This window comes from Ornithorhynchus anatinus, chromosome 1 (genome assembly GCF_004115215.2).
Source record: "Ornithorhynchus anatinus isolate Pmale09 chromosome 1, mOrnAna1.pri.v4, whole genome shotgun sequence".
Classification (NCBI taxonomy): domain Eukaryota; kingdom Metazoa; phylum Chordata; class Mammalia; order Monotremata; family Ornithorhynchidae; genus Ornithorhynchus; species Ornithorhynchus anatinus.
The window spans coordinates 179,013,776-179,030,343 of NC_041728.1; the positions used below are offsets into that span (position 1 = coordinate 179,013,776).

At 55.6% G+C, this 16,568-nt stretch overlaps 2 protein-coding genes across 2 annotated transcripts in view; both read left to right on the forward strand.

The window, feature by feature from the left end:
* The first annotated feature begins 481 nt into the window (after positions 1–481).
* LOC103169897 lies at positions 482–13,094 on the forward strand. Its single transcript, XM_007665863.2, has 6 exons — positions 482–533; positions 3,722–3,801; positions 7,249–7,349; positions 7,924–8,064; positions 8,381–8,583; positions 12,294–13,094. Exons 2-6 carry the CDS (start codon positions 3,730–3,732, stop codon positions 12,425–12,427), a joined length of 651 nt encoding a protein of 216 aa, XP_007664053.2. The 5' UTR covers positions 482–533; positions 3,722–3,729; the 3' UTR covers positions 12,428–13,094.
* Positions 13,095–15,444: 2,350 nt separating this feature from the next.
* The window catches only part of IGFBP2 (insulin like growth factor binding protein 2), an 80,409-nt gene continuing 79,285 nt past the window's right edge, over positions 15,445–16,568 (forward strand). The window contains exon 1 of the mRNA XM_029063014.1: positions 15,445–15,517. Within this exon, the coding sequence (XP_028918847.1) occupies positions 15,445–15,517 (73 nt within the window). The remainder of the gene's footprint in view (positions 15,518–16,568) is intronic.

Here is a 16,568-nt window from a genome sequence, read left to right on the forward strand (position 1 = left end):
TGGGCACTGAGGGCTAAGCATTAGATGGAGATACAAGATAATCGAAGCGGAGGGATGTTTCTCTCCCACATGGAGTTTATAATCCTGATGGAAAGCCAAGCCCCATTTTACCAAGCTCTGCACACGCTCCGCACATACTAAGCACTCAGTAAATACGAATGAATGCATGTGCTCAATGAATACCATCACGTTTTTGCAGCTGGCAATACAAGCATCGGGCAGAAGGAGAATCCCCACCTTACAGATAAGGAAACGGGCAAAGACAAGCAACTTGCCCAAGGTCACCCAACAGGCACGTGGCAGTAGAATTAGAACCCAGTACCTCTTGACACCCAGGACTGCTCTGCCCCAATGGGTTAGGAGCCAAGCGCTTGGGCCGCCTGGTACGCATGCGTAGCTTCCTCGCCCAAGGGAGCCAGAGAGAGGAGACGCCGGCGCGGGATTAGGACGTCACCAGGCCGGCGCGCCCTTATTGCGTCACGGGCCGGGCGCCCCGCCGGAATGGGCAGGGGGCCGCAGGCGACGAGGGGAGGGTGAGTGCGCGGGAAGAGGTGCGCGAGGCGGGCTGCGCGAGGCGGGCTGCGCGAGGCGGGCTGCGCGAGGCGGGCTGCGCGAGGCGGGCTGCGCGAGGCGGGCTGCGCGAGGCGGGCTGCGCGAGGCGGGCTGCGCGAGGCGGGCTGCGCGAGGCGGGCTGCGCGAGGCGGGCTGCGCGAGGCGGGCTGCGCGCGACCGGGCAGGAGGGGGCGGGGCCCGCGGGCTTCGTTTTCCCGCCCTTCGTTCGCCTCAGCGTGAGCCGCCTCCACTGTCAGAATGGCGGCCTTTTGTTAAAGGCTCACCGTTTAACGAAACGGTTTGAACGAAACCAAATCCGTTGCCAGGCAACGGATGGGGCGGCCCACTCTGTTCGACTCTCCCGAGCGCTCAGTACAGTCGGTCATTCAGGCGTGTTTCTTGAGCCCTGACTCTGCAGCGCACCGGGCTAGGGGCTTGGGAAGTAGTCATGATAATAATGTTGGTATTTGTTAAGCGCTTACTAGGTGCAGAGCAATGTGCTGAGCGCTGGGGTGGATAGAGGGTCATCAGGTTGTGTCACGTGAAGCTCACAATTAATCCCCGTTTTACAGATGAGGGAACTGAGGCCCAGAGAAGGGAAATGACCTGCCCACAGTCACCCAGCTGGCGAGTGGCAGAGCCGGGATAATAATGATGGTCTTTGTTAAGCGCTTACTATGTGCAAAGCACTGTTCTAAGCGCTGGGGGGCTACAAGGTGGTCAGGTTGTCCCACGTGGGGCTCACAGTCTTAACCCCCATTTTACAGATGAGGGAACTGAGGCCCAGAGAAGTGAAGTGACTGGCCCACAGTCACCCAGCTGACGAGCGGCAGAGCCGGGATTTGAACCCGTGACCTCTGATTCCCAAGCCCGGCCTCTTGCCACTGAGCCACGCTGCTTCTCCATCACATCGCTGCTTATCCGGTTCATTCATTCATTCAGTAGTGTTTATTGAGCGCTTACTATGTGCAGAGCACTGGACTAAGCGCTTGGGATGAACAAGTCGGCAACAGATAGAGACGGTCCCTGCCGTCTGACGGGCTCACGGTCTGATCGGGGGAGACGGACGGACGAGAACGATGGCGATGAATAGAGTCGAGGGGAAGAACGTCTCGTAAAAACCGATGGCGACTAAATAGAATCGAGGCGATGTACATCTCATTAACAAAATAAATAGGGTGATGGAAATATAGACAGTTGAGCGGACGAGTACGGTGCTGAGGGGATGGGAAGGGAGAGGGGGAGGAGCGGAGGGAAATGGGGGGAAAAGAGGGTTAAAAGCTGCGGAGAGGTGAAGGGGGGGTTAGGAGAGGGAGAAGGGGACCTCAGCATCCGAGGATGGAATCAACCCCCGTGCTTGTCGCCCAGCAGACAAGGGGTGGAGCCTGAATTAGAACCCATGACCTTCCGAATCCTAGTCCTGCGCTCTAGAGAAGCAGCGTGGCCTAGTGGCTAATCGCTCAATCAATCAATCAATCAGGGCATTTCCTGAGCGCTTACTGTGTGCACAGCACTGAACTAAGCGCTTGGGAGAGGACAATATAACTGGTCTGGGCCTGTGCTGGAGTGAGGAGCTGGCCTTTCCTCTATTTTTTGTTTTTAATCTAGATTGTCTCGCCCTCCAGACGGTGAGCCCGTTGTGGGCAGGAATGGTCTTTCTTGCTATATTGTACTTTCCAAGCCCTTAGTACAGTGCTCTGCACACGGTAAGTGCTCAATAGATAGGAGTGAATGAATGAATGAGCCGTAAGCTCGATTTGAACGGGGAATGTGTCTGTTGTTATATTGTCCTCTCCCAAGTGCCTAGTACAGTGCTTTGTACACAGTAAGGGCTCAGTAAATACAATTGAATGAATAAATACGATGACACTTGTTTGGGTTTTTTTCATTCATTCAGTCGTATTTATCGAGCTCTTACTGTATGCAGAGCGCTGTGTTAAGTACTTGGGAGAGCACAGTATAACAATAAACAGACGCATTCCCTGCCCGCAACGAGATTACGGTCTAGAGGGGGAAACAGACCTTCACAGAAATAAATAGTTAAATTACAGATCTGCGTGTGTATATAGATATATGTCTGTGTATAGATATGTGTGTATATATATATATATGTATAGTATATATGTATGTATATATACTATATATGTATGTATATGTGTGTATATATGTGTATATATGTATGTGTACGTGTATATATATATGTATGTGTATGTGTGTATATGTATATAAATATATATGCATGTGTATGTATGTGTGTATATGTATATGTGTGTGTATGTGTATATATGTATGTGTGTGTTTATGTATGTGTGTATATCTGTGTATATGTATATGTGTGTATGTGTGTGTGTATGAGTATGTATATGTGTATACGTACACATGTGTTTATATACATATATACGTGTATATACCTATATGTGTGGGTGTGTATGCATACACATATATATGTGTGTGTGTGTGCACTGTGGAGATGGGAAGGAGGATGAATGAAGGAGCAAGTAAGAGTGGTGCATAAGGGAACAGGAGGAGGGTGCAATCAGGGAAGGCTTCTTGGAGGAGATGGGCCTTCAGGTAGGCTTTAAAGTGGGGAAAAGCAATTATCAGGCTGATATGAAGAGGGAGGGCTTCCCAGGCCAGAGGCAGGATGTGAGAGAGAGGTTGGCGTCCAGATAGACGAAATCGAGGCCCAGTGAGGAGGTTAGCGGCACTAGAGGAGCGGAGTGTGCGGGCTGGGTTGTGGAAGGACAGGAATAAGGTGAGGTAGGAGGGGGCTGGGTGATGGACAGCTTTAAAGCCGACGGTGACGAGTTTAGCGGCAAGAGTCCGGGAGTCAGAGGACATGGGTTCTAATCCCAGCTCCGCCACTTGTCTGCTGCAGGACCGCGGGCAAGTCACTTCACTTCTCTGGGCCTCAGTTCCCTCATCTGGAAAATGGGGATCAAAGTGTGAGCCCCTCGTGGGACAGCCTGATTACCCTGTATCCACCCCAGCGCTTAGAACAGTGCTCGGCGCATAGTAAGCGCTTGACAAATACCATCATAATTGTTATTTGGTGGAGGTGGATGGGCGACCACTGGAGTTTCCCTCCTAAGCGTTCAGTACATTATATGGTGTCCAGTTGGTGCTCAGTGTGTGCTATCGATTGATTAGTCTGTTTTGCTCATGGTAGGCAGAACCATGGACCAGCTGCTTGCCTTTCTGTCCCCTCAAGGCCTTCCACTTTCGGACCTCAACGACGAGGACTTACAGGTGAGAGAGAGAGAGATTGTGTGCGTGCATACGTCGTGGATAAAACACAGGCCTGGGAGGCACGAGGTGGTGGGTTCTAATCCTGGCTTTGCCACTTGTCTGCCGAGTGACCTTGGACAAGCCACTTCTCTTCAGAGAAGCAGCGTGGCGCAGTGGCGACAGGCCGGGCTTGGGAGTCAGAGGTCATGGGTTCGAATCCCAACTCCGCCCCTTGTCAGGTGCGTGACTGCGGGCAAGTCACTTCACTTCTCTGTGCCTCAGTTCCCTCATCTGTAAAATGGGGGTGAAGACTGTGAGCCTCCCGTGGGACAACCTCATTCCCCTGTATCTACCCCAGCGCTTAGAACAGTGCTCTGCACATAGTAAGTGCTTAACAAATACCCACTATTATTATTATTATTATTATTATTCTCTGGGCCTCAGATACCTCATCTGGGAAATGGGGATTGAGCCTGTGAGCCCCACTTGGGACAGGGATCCAAACTTGTATCCACCCCGGCGCTTAGTCCAGTGCCTGGCACGTTGTAAGCACTTAACATATGCCATCTGGCTCAGTGGAAAGAGCATGGGCTTTGGAGTCAGAGGTCATGGGTTCGAATCCCAGCTCTGCCACTTGTCAGCTGTGTGACTTCGGGCAAGTCGCTTCACTTCTCGGTGCCTCAGTGACCTCATCTGTAAAATGGGGATGAAGACTGTGAGCCCCACGTGGGACAACCTGATTCCCCTGTGTCTACCCCAGCGCTTAGAACAGTGCTCGGCACATAGTAAGCGCTTAACAAATACCAACATTATTATTATCATCATCATTTGTGTGTGTACCTCTGTCTTGCCCCCCGACCCACCTGACACGCGGTTCGAATGGGGCGTGTCTCTCAATCTCTTTCTCCCTTCCCCCCTCTCCCCACCCTGTGCCTCAGTTTCCCTGGAGGTAGAACGGGATCAGGGATTTGGTCCCGACGTGGAGAGGATAAGGAGGGAAGTGGGGCGAGGCGGAGAGATGGGTCGAGGGAGTCTGAGAGGGGCGAGCACCCCTGCCAGCCTGAGGTGCCCCCTCCCTCGGCCCCGGGTGCGCTGTGGCGAGAGGGCAGGGTCGCTGCCGTGCTCCTCCCCCGGGGAGCTGCCAGCTTCAGCGAGGAAAGGGGACGGGGACGGGTGGCGTGTTCGGCGGCTGGGCCTGGCCCGAGCCTCTCCCGCCTTCCCCACGGGGTCCAGGGCCCCGGGACGGTTCGGACGGCTCGTGAACGTCCGGGCCTTTCGGGGCGGCCTCAGGTGGCGGGAGGCAGCGGGGCCGGAGGACCCCAACGCCCGCCCGCCTCCACCATCGCCGGGGCTCTCGGAGAGGGGAGCGAGGGGTGGCGGCGGCGGGGAGGGCCTGCTCTGCCAGTCCGTCCCATCTGTCCGTCCCTCCCCCCGGCTCCGGCGGGTCACCCGGGGGTTCCTGACCGGTGACACCCCTCCCTCCACGGCCGGGGGAGGGAACCGACGGGGGGCCGAGCAGGGCCACGGTGGGGAGGGAGGAAAAGGCAGCCCATGGCTCTGCAACCAGCATGATGTAGTGGGTAAGAGCCCGGGCTTGGGAGTCAGGAGGTCATTCAGTCATTCATTCAGTCGGTCAGTCGTATTTACTGAGCGCTTACTGTGTGCGGAGCACCGAACTAAGGCTTGGGGGAGTCCCCCGTTCACCTGTCCCGCCGTCGACCCCTGGCCCACGTCCTCCCGCCGTCCCGGAACGCCCTCCCTCCTCACCTCCGCCAAACTAACTCTCTTCCCCTCTTCCGAGCCCTACTGAGAGCTCACCTCCTCCCAGAGGCCTTCCCACACTGAGCCCCCTTTTTCACTCTGCCCCTCCTCCCTTCCCCTTCCTCCCTTCCCCTTTCCCCCCTCCCCCCCTGGCTCTTCCCCCTTCCCCTCCCTTCAGCACTGTGCTCATTTGTATATATTATTTATTACCCAATTTATTTTCCTAATGAGGTGTATATCTCCATGCTTCTATTTATCTTGATGATGTATTGTTTTGTTCTGTTTTGCTTTGCTGTCCATCTGTCCCATGTAGACTGTGAGTCCATTGTTGGGCAGGGACGGTCTCTATCTGTTGCTGAAGTGTACAGTCCAAGTGCTTAGTACAGTGCTCTGTACTTAGTAAGCGCTCAAACACGAATGAATGAATGAATGACAAGACAATAAACAGACACCATTCCCTGCCCACAGTGAGCGTACGGTCTAGACTCAGGAAGACAGATATATAATAGAAATAAATGACAGCTAGGGACATGAGTGGTGTGGGGCTCGGAGGGGGGAAGAACCAAGGGAGCAAGTCAGGGCAACGCAGAAGGGAATGGGAGATGAGGAAAGAGAGGCTCAGGCAGGGAAGGCCTCTTGGTGGAGATGGGCCTTCAATAAGGCTTTGCACGCAGGGAGAGTCATTGTCTGGCAAATTTGAGGAGGAGAAGTGAGTTGGAGGCACAGTGAGAAGGTTAGCCTTTGTGGCACAAAGTATGCGGGCTGGGTTGTAGGAGAAGAGAAGGGAGATGAGGTAGGAGGGGGCAAGGTGGTGGAGCACTTTAAAGCCACTGGTGAGGAGTTTTTGTTTGATATTTAGGTAGATGGGCAACCACTGGAGTTTTTTGAGGAAGAGGGTGACCTGTTCTGAACATTTCTGTAGAAAAATGAGCCGGGTAGCAGGAGGAGAGACAGGAGGCTGGGAGGTCAGCAAGGAGGCTGATAGAGTAATCCGGGGGGATAAGATGAGTGATTGGATTAATGTGGTCATGGGTTCTAATCCTAGCTCTGCCACTTGTTTGCTGTTTGACCTTCACTTCTCAGGGCCTCAGTTTTCTCATCTGTAAAATAAGGATTAAGACTGTGAGCCCCATGTGGGACAGGGGCTGTATCCAACCTGATTTGATTGTATCCACCCTGGCACTTAGTACAGTGCCTAACAAATAATAAGCACTTAACAAAAACCACAAAATATTAATACTTCTTATTATTAACCTGCTGTTGGCCCAGAACCAAGGCGGGATCCGATTCACCCTGCCCATAGCTGTTCCCATGGAGCCTTTCCCGGGGAAGCAGCATGGCCTAGTGGATAGAGCTCAGGCCTGGGATTCACAAGGACCTGGATTCTAATCCCGGCTCTGCCACTTGTCTGCTGTGCTTCCTTGGGCAAGTCATTTCACTTCTCTGGGTCTCAGTTCCTTCACCTATATAAAATGCAGGTGAAGACTGTGAGCACCACATGGACATGGACTGTGCCTTGTATCTACCCTTGTGCTTAGAAAGTACCCGGCATATAGTGAGCACTTAAATCCATAAAAAAAAAAGGGAAGCATTGGTGGTCTGCCCCGTAATCTCCCCTTGTTTCGGCTCCTGCTCTCCTCCTGCCCCTGAGGATCGGCCGGGCCGGGACTCCCGGAACCTGACCCCCTTGGCCCGGTCTCCTGGTAGAACCTGGTGCCGTTGCTGTCTTGCCGAGTGACCGAAGAGGAAGCGGCGCTGAGCCTGCTGGAGGATGAGGTCCTCCATCTCCAGGAGGAGATCGCCGAGAGGTAGACCGAGGCACCCTTTCCCCGGACCCCGCCTTTCCGCCTCCCAAGACCCCTAGAGCCTTCAGACTGAAAGGACACGCCAAGGCCATCTGGTCCAGGCCCCTGCCTCCCGGCCCATCCGGGACAGCTCGTTGTCTGGCCTGTTATTAGAGCCCACCCAGGGATGGTCTCCCGCTGTCCATGACCCCGCGCCCAATGCACGTAGCCTGCGTTCCCCATGGCACCCTGACATTTATAAGCTTGGTGGGCCCGGCCAGTGAGCCCTCGGTGGATGGCAGAGGCGGGAGGAGTCGGGGGAAGGGGTCGCTAGAACGGCTAGGCCTTGAGGCAAGAGGCCAGGTCAGTCTGTCTGCCCACAACGGTCACGATGGTTGATGGCTCTTGCTCTCTCTGACCAGGCCCGTGTGGGAGGACCGGTGGGCAGGGTGGGCTGGTGGGCGGGCCGGCGCGTGGGGCGGTGGGAGGGCCAATGAGCAGGCCGGTGGGTGGCCTGATGGATGCACAGGGCCTGAGGGAGGCCCGGCGGGAAGGCCAGACCGCGGCCCGGACCACAGTTCGTCCCCTGGTCGTGCAGCGCCGCCGAGAGAGCCCGCTATGCGTCCGTCACCGCCCACTTGGCCCTGCCGCCGCCTTCCTTCTGGGACCAGGAAGAGCAGGACCCTCCACAGCAGGAGCCCCACTGGCCCCAGGCCTCGGACCCCGAACACCCTGCCAGGTGCGCCCGGGACACCCCCTGCCATCCCCACGACACTGGGCTCCGGGCCACCAGGACGGCCACCCCGGCACCCAGGGCCAGGGCCGATTCTGAGGGACGTCCGGAAGGGGAAGGGCTCTTTTCGGGTGGGGGAGGGGGAGTCTTCTGGACATCTTTTCTCAAATTGCGAGGCGGGGGCTCTGGGGCTGATGGGAAACTTGGTTTGAGTTAAGGAGGTCTCACCTGCCTGCCGCAGGCCTTCCCTCTCCCCTCCGGCTAGAAAGGCACCCCCTTGGTCCCAGGGTGGGTTACCCGCTGCTCCGTCATCTGTGGCCAGGGAGGAAAGCGAGGCGGCAGAGGGGCAGACAGAAACGACCACGGTCGCCGAGACGAAGACCGCCTTGACCGCCGAGACGGAGAGCGCCGTGGCCTCGCTGAGGCAGCGAGGGGAGGCCCTGAGGCAAGAGAAGCACCAGCTGTTGGACCGTCTGGAGGTGGCACAGGCAGCCCTGAGCCAGGCACAGGGGGACTGGCGGGCAGGTGAGGAAACCCCCTTCACCTGGGGCTGGGCCGGGGCCCACTGGAGGGGTGGGGTGGGGTGAGGGCCACCGGAAAGGGAAATGGGGCTACTGGGTGGGGGCGAGGTCAACAGGGGCCAAATGGATTGAGGATGGGATTAATGCCCCTCCTTTCCTCTTCTCCCACTCCCTTCTTCATCGCCCTGACTTGCTCCCTTTATTCATCCCCCTCTCCCAGCCCCACACCACTTAGGTCCAGATCCGTCATTTATTTATTTCAATCCATGTCTGTCTCCCCACCCCTAGAGAAGCAGCGTGGCTTAGCGGGAAGCGCACGGGCTTCTCTTCTCAGCTCTGCCGCTCGTCTGCTGGGCGACCTTGGGCAAGCCACTTAACTTCTCTGTGCCTCAGTGACCTCATCTGGAAAATGAGGATTGAGACTGTGAGCCCCACCTGGGACGACCTGATTACCTTGTATCTCCCCCAACGCTTAGAGCGGTTCTGGGCACTAAACAAATACCATCATTATTATTATTATTACCATTAGATTGTAAGCTTGTTGTGGGCGGGGGCTGTGTCTCTTTAATTTTGTATCGTTCTCTCCCAAGCGCTTGGTACAGTGCTCTGCACACAGTAAGTGCTCCATAAGTACCGTTGACTGAGGGACTGATTGGGGGTGAGGCCCACTGAAGAAGGGGTGGAGATAATGGATGGGGAGCGGGGCCAAAGCTGCGCTCTCTTCTCCCTCCTGCATCTGGTGTGGGAACCATTCGTTCATTCACCCGGTCATATTTATTGAGAACTTACTGGTGGAGAGCATTCATTCATTCAGTGGTATTTATTGAGCGCTTACTGTGTGCAGAGCACTGGACTAAGCGCTTGGAAAGTACAATTCAGCCACAAATAGAGACAGTCCCTGCCCACAGTGGGTTCACAGTCTAGAAGGGGGGAGACAAACATCAGAACAGAAAAAGAGGCATCAGTACATCATTATAAAAAAATAGATAATTAAGCACTTACCATGTGCAGAGCACTGTACTAAGCACTTGGGAGAATATAATAGAACTGAGTTGGTAGTCACGTTCTCTGCCCACAAGGAGCTTACAGTCAGTCAATCAATCAGTGGGATTTATTGAGTACTTATTATGTGCAGAACACTGTCCTAAGCACTTGGGAGAGTACAATAGAACAGTATTGTTCTACTGGGACAATATTGTTGGGAGAATGTTGGGAGAGTACAAGAGAACAATGAGAAACAGTGTGGCTCAGTGGAAAGAGCACTGGCCTAGGAGTCAGGGGTCGTGGGTTCTAACCCCGGCTCCGCCACCTGTCAGCTGTGTGACCTTGGACAAGTCACTTCACTTCTCTGGGCCTCAGTTCCCTCATCAGTAAAATGGGGATTAAGACTGTGAGCCTCACGTGGGACAACCTGACCACCTTGTATCTCCCCCAGTGCTTAGAACAGTGCTCGGCACATAGTAAGCGCTTAACAAATGCCAACACTATTACATTATTAACGATAAACAGACATCTTCCCTGCCCACAACCAGATCGCGTTCTAGCCCCGGCTCTAATAATTGTGCTAGTTATTAAGAGCTTACCGGGCTCAGCAGCAGCGGCACAGGAGCGAGTCGAGGGCGGAGAGTGAAGTTTACAGGGCAGAAGGAGCAGTGGTCAACCACTTCCGGATTTTTACCAAGAAAATCCTGTGGATCCACTACCAGAACGAGGGCAGATGGAAGTGGAACCTTCTGGGAGAGATGTGTCCGTGGCGTCGATATGGGTCGGACACCACTCGATGGCATAAGACAACAACGTATGCCACAAGCACTGTGATAAGCACTGGTGTAGATATGGTATAGACAGATGCAGACCAAGTCCCTGCCCCACAAGGAGTTCACAGTCTAAGGGGGATTCACCACTCCTTGCCTCAGTTTCCTCATCTGTGAAGTGGGGATTAAATCCCCCCAGTTAGCCCAGACTTAACCAACATGGGACGGGGATGGTGTCCGACCCGATTATCTTTTAGTTAACCCAGCACTTAATAGAGCGCTTAATAATAATAATATTAATAATGCATATTCATTCAGTTGTATTTATTGAGCGCTTACTATGTGCAAAGCATTGTTCTAAGCGCAGGGGTAGATACAAGATAATCAGGGTGTCCCACGTGGAGCTCACAGACTTCATCCCCCTTTTACAGATGAGGGAACTGAGGCCCAGAAGAGTGAAGTAACTTGCTCAAAGTCACACAGCTGACAAGTGGCAGAAGCAGGATTAGAACCCCCAACCTCTGACTCCCCAGCCCGGGCTTTCTCCGTTAAGCCATGCTTTTCAACACATAGTAAGCAGGGAACCAGTGCCACGATTATCACTGTTACTAGTTGGAGCAGCACCGACAACTCCCAGACCTGGAATCTGCGTATTCGGGAAGTTCGGCGTGGCTTGGTGGACGGCTTACGGGCCTGGGAGGCAGGAGACCTTTGCTTTCGTCCCAGCTCTGTCTTCGGCCCGTTGTGTGACCTCGTGAGACCTGTCTGGGCCTCAGTTTCCTCATCTGTAAAATGAGGATGACTGTCTCCTCTCCCTCCCTCTTTGAGATGGGGAACCCCAGGTCGGGTAGAAACTGTGCCCAGTCTAGACTGTAGCTTGATGCGGGCAAGAACTACGTCTCTTTTGTTCTATTATACTTTCCTAAGTGCCAGGGCTGAGGCTAGGGATAGGGTTGAGTTCATTCTCATCCATAAATACCCGGGGTTCCAGGCCCCGTAGACACCAGCTGGCAGGGAATAATATTCATTCATTCAAACCTATTTATGGAGTGCTTCCTGTGCACCCACAACTGTACTAAACGCTTGGAAGAGTACAATATAGCAGTAAACAAACACATTCCCTGCCCACAGCACGCTTACAGACCAGAGGGGGAGACGGACATTATTATTATTATAACAAATAATAATTGTGCTATTTGTTTAGCACTTAGTGTGTGCCAGGCACTGTGGTAGAAGCAAGCAAATCAGGTCGGATACAGTCCCTGCCCTGCGTGAGGCTCACAGTCTTAAATCCCCATTTTCCAGATGAAGGAACTGAGGTCCAGTGAGGTCACTTGTCCAAGGTCACACAGCAGACAAGCAGCAGAAGTGGGATTAAAACCCAGGAGCTTCTGGATCCCAGGCCCTCGCTCTATCCATTAGGCCACGTGGCTTCTCAATAAATAGTATATCGTCGTTAATATAAATGAATAAATGACAGCTATGGACATAAGTGCCGTGGGGCTGGGACACGGGGTGACATAAAGGGAGCAGGTCAGGGCGACGCGGAAGGGAGTGGGAGAAGAGGAAAGGAGGGCTCAGTCAGGGAAGGCTTCTTGGAGGAGATGGGCCTTCAATAAGGTTTTGAAACGGGGGAGAGTCATCGTTGGATTTGAGGAGGGAGGGCCTTCGAGGCCAGAGGCAGGACGTGGGCGAGCGGTCGATGGTGAGACAGGTGAGATGGAGTCGCGGCGAGAAGGTTGGCGTTAGAGGAGTGAAGCGTGTGGGCTGGGTTGGAGTGGGAGAGGAGCGAGGTGAGATAGGGGGCAAGAGGGTGGACTGCTTTAAAGTCAATGGTGAGGAGTTTTTGTTTGATGTGGAGGTGGATGGGCAATGGAAAGCTCCCAGAGGGCAGGGGCCCGTCTTCCCTTCCCCGGGCTCCAGGACAGATGGACGGACGGTGGGCCCTCTCTCTCCCCAGCCAAGGCGCAGCTGGCTCGTTTGGAGAAGGAACAATCCGGAGCCACGTCCGAGAGGAAGAGCGGGACGGACCGGAAGTTGGACGCCCAGATTAGGGAGCTGAAGATCCTGGAAGCCCTCACTGAGAAGCAGTGAGCCGCTACTGCCGGGGGTCCCCTCGGACCATTCCGCCCCCGGGCCTCCTCGGCCTGGAGTCGTCAGTTGTCCGGACTGTGGACCGGGCAGATAGGCGGTGCCCGGACTGAGCAAGGGTCAGTGGGTTCTTGGGTTTAGGTGGGTGGGGTCGGACTGCCGGAGAGACCATCCCCACCCCGTCTCCGAACCCCAGCGCTCCTCCACGGTGCAGAGTGGGGAAAGAGAGGCCGAGCAGAGGCAGGAGAAGGGCCTGTAGGGGGGCTGAGCTGGAGCTCAGCGTCATCGGCGATGGGCTGGAGTCCCCGCCCTGGGGGCTGTCACTAGTGACGGCCGGGGTCCCCTGGGCCGACAGCACTCGAACACGGCACCGGTGACAGGGGTCGGCGTCCCCAAAGGGGGGGTCAAGCCCGGGTCTCTGTGGCCCCGGTCCCCACAGGGAGATGACCCAGGCCCGGCTGGGATGGTGTTGGGCAAGATAAATGGCAACGGAGTGTGGTGACCTGGAAGCCATTTCTGCAGGCAGGGCTGGGGGTGCTAATGGCTGAAAGTGGCCAGGGGAGGCAGGGGATTGGTGGGGACCCCTTGGCTCCAGCCACATATCTGTAATTTGCCCAAATCTACATCTCCACCCCTGAACGCTCTCCCTCTCTCCTGGCTTGCATCTCCTCCTGCCTTCAAGACCTCTCTACTTGGATGTTCTCCTGTCACTTCAAATGGAACATATCCAAAACAGAGCTCCTTATCTTCCCATCCAAACCCTGCCCGCTCCCTAACGTTCCCATCACTGTGATAATAATAATAACGTTGGTATTTGTTAAGCGCTTACTATGTGAGAGCACTGTTCTAAGCGCTGGGGCAGATACAGGGTAATCGGGTTGTCCCACGTGGGGCTCACAGTCTTCATCCCCATTTTACACATGAGGGAACTGAGGCCCAGAGAAGTGAAGTGACTTGCCCACAGCCACATAGCGGCCAAGTGGCAGAGGCGGGATTCAAACCCATGACCTCTGACTCCCAAGCCCGGGCTCTTTCCACCGAGCCACGCTGCTTCTCTGAGACAGCACCACCATCCTTCCTGTCTCACAGGCCCATAACTTTGGCGTTATCCTTGACTCCTCTCTGTCATTCAACCCACACGTTCGATCCATCACCAAATCCTGTCGATCCCACCTTCACAACGTCGCTAAGATCCGCCCTTTCCCCACCGTCCAAACTGCTACTATGTTAATACAACCGCTTAGCCTATCCTGCCTTGATTACTGCATCAGCCTCCTCGCTGACCTCCCAGCCTCCTGTCTCTCCCCATTTCAGTCCATACTTCTCTCCTCTGCCCGGCTCTTCTTTCTACAAAAATGTTCGGGACATATCACCTCCCCCCCCTTCAAAAAACCTCCAGTGGTTGCCCGTCCACCTCCGAATTAAACAAAAACCCCTCAGCATTGATTGGCTTTTAAAGCGGTCCATCACCTTGCCCCCTCATACCTCACCTCGCTTCTCTCCTACGACCCAGCCCGCACACTTTGCTCCTCCGGTGCCGCTGACCTTCTCACTGTTCCTCGATCTTGCCAGTGTCACCACCGACCCCTGGCCCACGTCCTGCCCCTGGTCTGGATGGCCTTCCCCCCTCAAATCCCACAGACAATGACTCGTCCCCTCTACAAAGCCCTCTTGAAGTCTCATCTCCTCCAAGAGGCCTTCCCAGATCAGCCCCACTTTTCCTCATCTCCCGCTCCCTTCTGTGTCTCCCTGACTTCCTCCCTTTTCTCTCCCCCCGCCCCAGCCCCACAACACATTGTGATTATGTTGTCTCGTTTTTGTCCGTCCGTCTCCCCTGATTAGACTGTGAGCCCGTCACGGGGCAGAGATGGTCTCTATCTGTTGCCGAATTGTCTATTCCAAGCGCTTAGTACAGTGCTCTGCACATAGTAAGCGCTCAATAAATCCTATTGAATGAATGGATGAACACTTCTGTATATTTCTGTCATTTTATTTATGTCTTTCTCCCCCACTCTAGACTGTGAGCTCATTGTGGGCGGGGAATGTCACTGTTTATTTTGAATGTCACTCAAGCGCTGAGTACAGTGTTCTGTACCACAGCAAGTGTTTAATAAATACGATAGAATGAATGAAGGAATAAATACCAGAATTTTTAAAGCATTGTGCACCCTTTGCCAGGCACTGCGCCCCTGCCCACCCGCTGGCTCGTGGCCCTCCTGCCCCAGCAAGAACCCACCAGGAGCAGCACCGAGGAAGCCACTGGCCCTGCAATCAACTCCTCCCGGGCCTTCTCAGCCCTCCAGTCTGGCGACTGAATAACTGGTCGGTGACTCCGGGTGAAGACGTCTCGGTCCTCCCGGGGCTGCACAAGGATAAGGTCGGGGCCCACCCCTGAGCGGGGGTCCAGGCGGGGCGGCCAGCCGTCACCTCGCTGGCCTTCGGGCCTCAGATGGCGGCCTGCGACGATCAGCGGGGTGGTGGGCTTCAGGAGCGTGGCTTAGTGGATGGAGCATGGGCCTGGAAAGCAGAAGGTCATGGGTTCTAATCCTGGCTCTGCCACTTGTCTGCTGGGTGACAGACCGTGAGCCCCACATGGGACAGGGATTGTTTCCAACCCGATTTGCTTGTATCCACTCCAGCGCTTAGTACAGTGCCTGGCAAATAGCACAACAAATACCATAATTATTATTATCTCAGAGCGGGTAGGCTCACTTTCGGCGCAGGGTGACACCCACTGGGGTGGCTCCATTTCAGAGAGTGGTGGGCTCCTTCTCAGAGCAGGGTGGGCATCTTTTTGGAGTGGGGCGATGCCAAGTGGAGCGGGAGGGTGGATTCCATCCTGGAATGGGGTGATCTCCCTCTCAAAGAGGGGTGACGCCCAGGGGGTTGGGCTCCCTCTCAGAGCAGGGTGGGCTCCATCTCAGAGAGGGGCGACGACCGAGAACGGAAGCCCATGGCCGTGTCCCCCCAGGCCCCTTGGCTGCAGGAGGAAATATCCTGCCCCTCCGTGGTTGAAGGCGATGGCGAGGAGATGCGGACCTAAAGGAAATAGTCCCCGGAACCAATTCCTGACGGGAACGGCAGACGCGGGAGGTCTGGACCCCGGGAAGTCAGAACTTCCTAAGGAGCCCAGAGAGGGAATGTTGGCTCCTACAGATTGGGGCGGGAAGGAGGAGAGGAGAGGGAGATGGGAGAAGGAGAGATGAGGGAGAGACAGAGAGGTGGCCCCGGCCGGCATCCAGCCCAGGTCCTGGGACAGCCTGAGGGGCAGCCTGTCGGCCAGCACAGGGAGGGATCGTCTCCAGGTTGTCCGGGGGTCGGGCGGGGGTCACGCCAAGGCCGCGGGGGTCCGGGCTGGGCCAGGGCCACCACGTTAGGGTCTGGGCACGAGCCGTTTTGTGACTCCCGGCCCCGGTCCTGGCCCTGCTCCTGGCTCTGCCCCTGCTCCTGCCCCGCTCCTGCTCCTGCTCCTGGCAGCCCCTGGCCCTGGCAGCCCCCGCTCTTGGCCCTGGCGAGGCCCAGGGTCCGTGTTTGTGCTGGCTCGTGGCCGGGTGGGTGGCCTCCTCGCTGCCCACACTTCTGGAAACTCCGTGAATGATTGACCGGGAGGGGAACCACATCGTGGCTGCCGGCTCCTGACCCCTGACTCTCCACCCTCAGCCCCTGGCCCCAGCCCTTGCCCGCTGACCCAAGATCTCGACCACCGATTATTGGCTTCCCAGGCCCTGACCGCCCCCGACCTCTGGCCCCTGACCCCCAGCCCCCGACCCCCTGCCCAACCCTCGAGGCCAACGTGCCAGCCGGACGCCGAGAGCCGATGGCGTCCATGTCCACTTCCAGGACCTCTGCCTGCCCAACCTGGCTGAGTGGAAGAGGGCAGGAGGATCCTATGTGGGGGGAGATCAGCCTTCCTCTGCCTCGTGTCCCATCAGCCTCCTCCGTCTCTGTCTCCCCGCCTCACTGCCCCTTCTATCTCTGCCTTCCTGCCCCTTTCTGTCTCTGTCTCTCCACCTCATTGCTCCCTCTGTCTCTGCTTTGCCACTCTCTATCTCTGCTTCGCTGCCTTCTCGTTTGTCACTCTGTCTCCGTCTCTGCTTCGCTGCCCCTCTCTGTCTCCGTCTGCCTCTGTCTTCTTTGTCTCTAC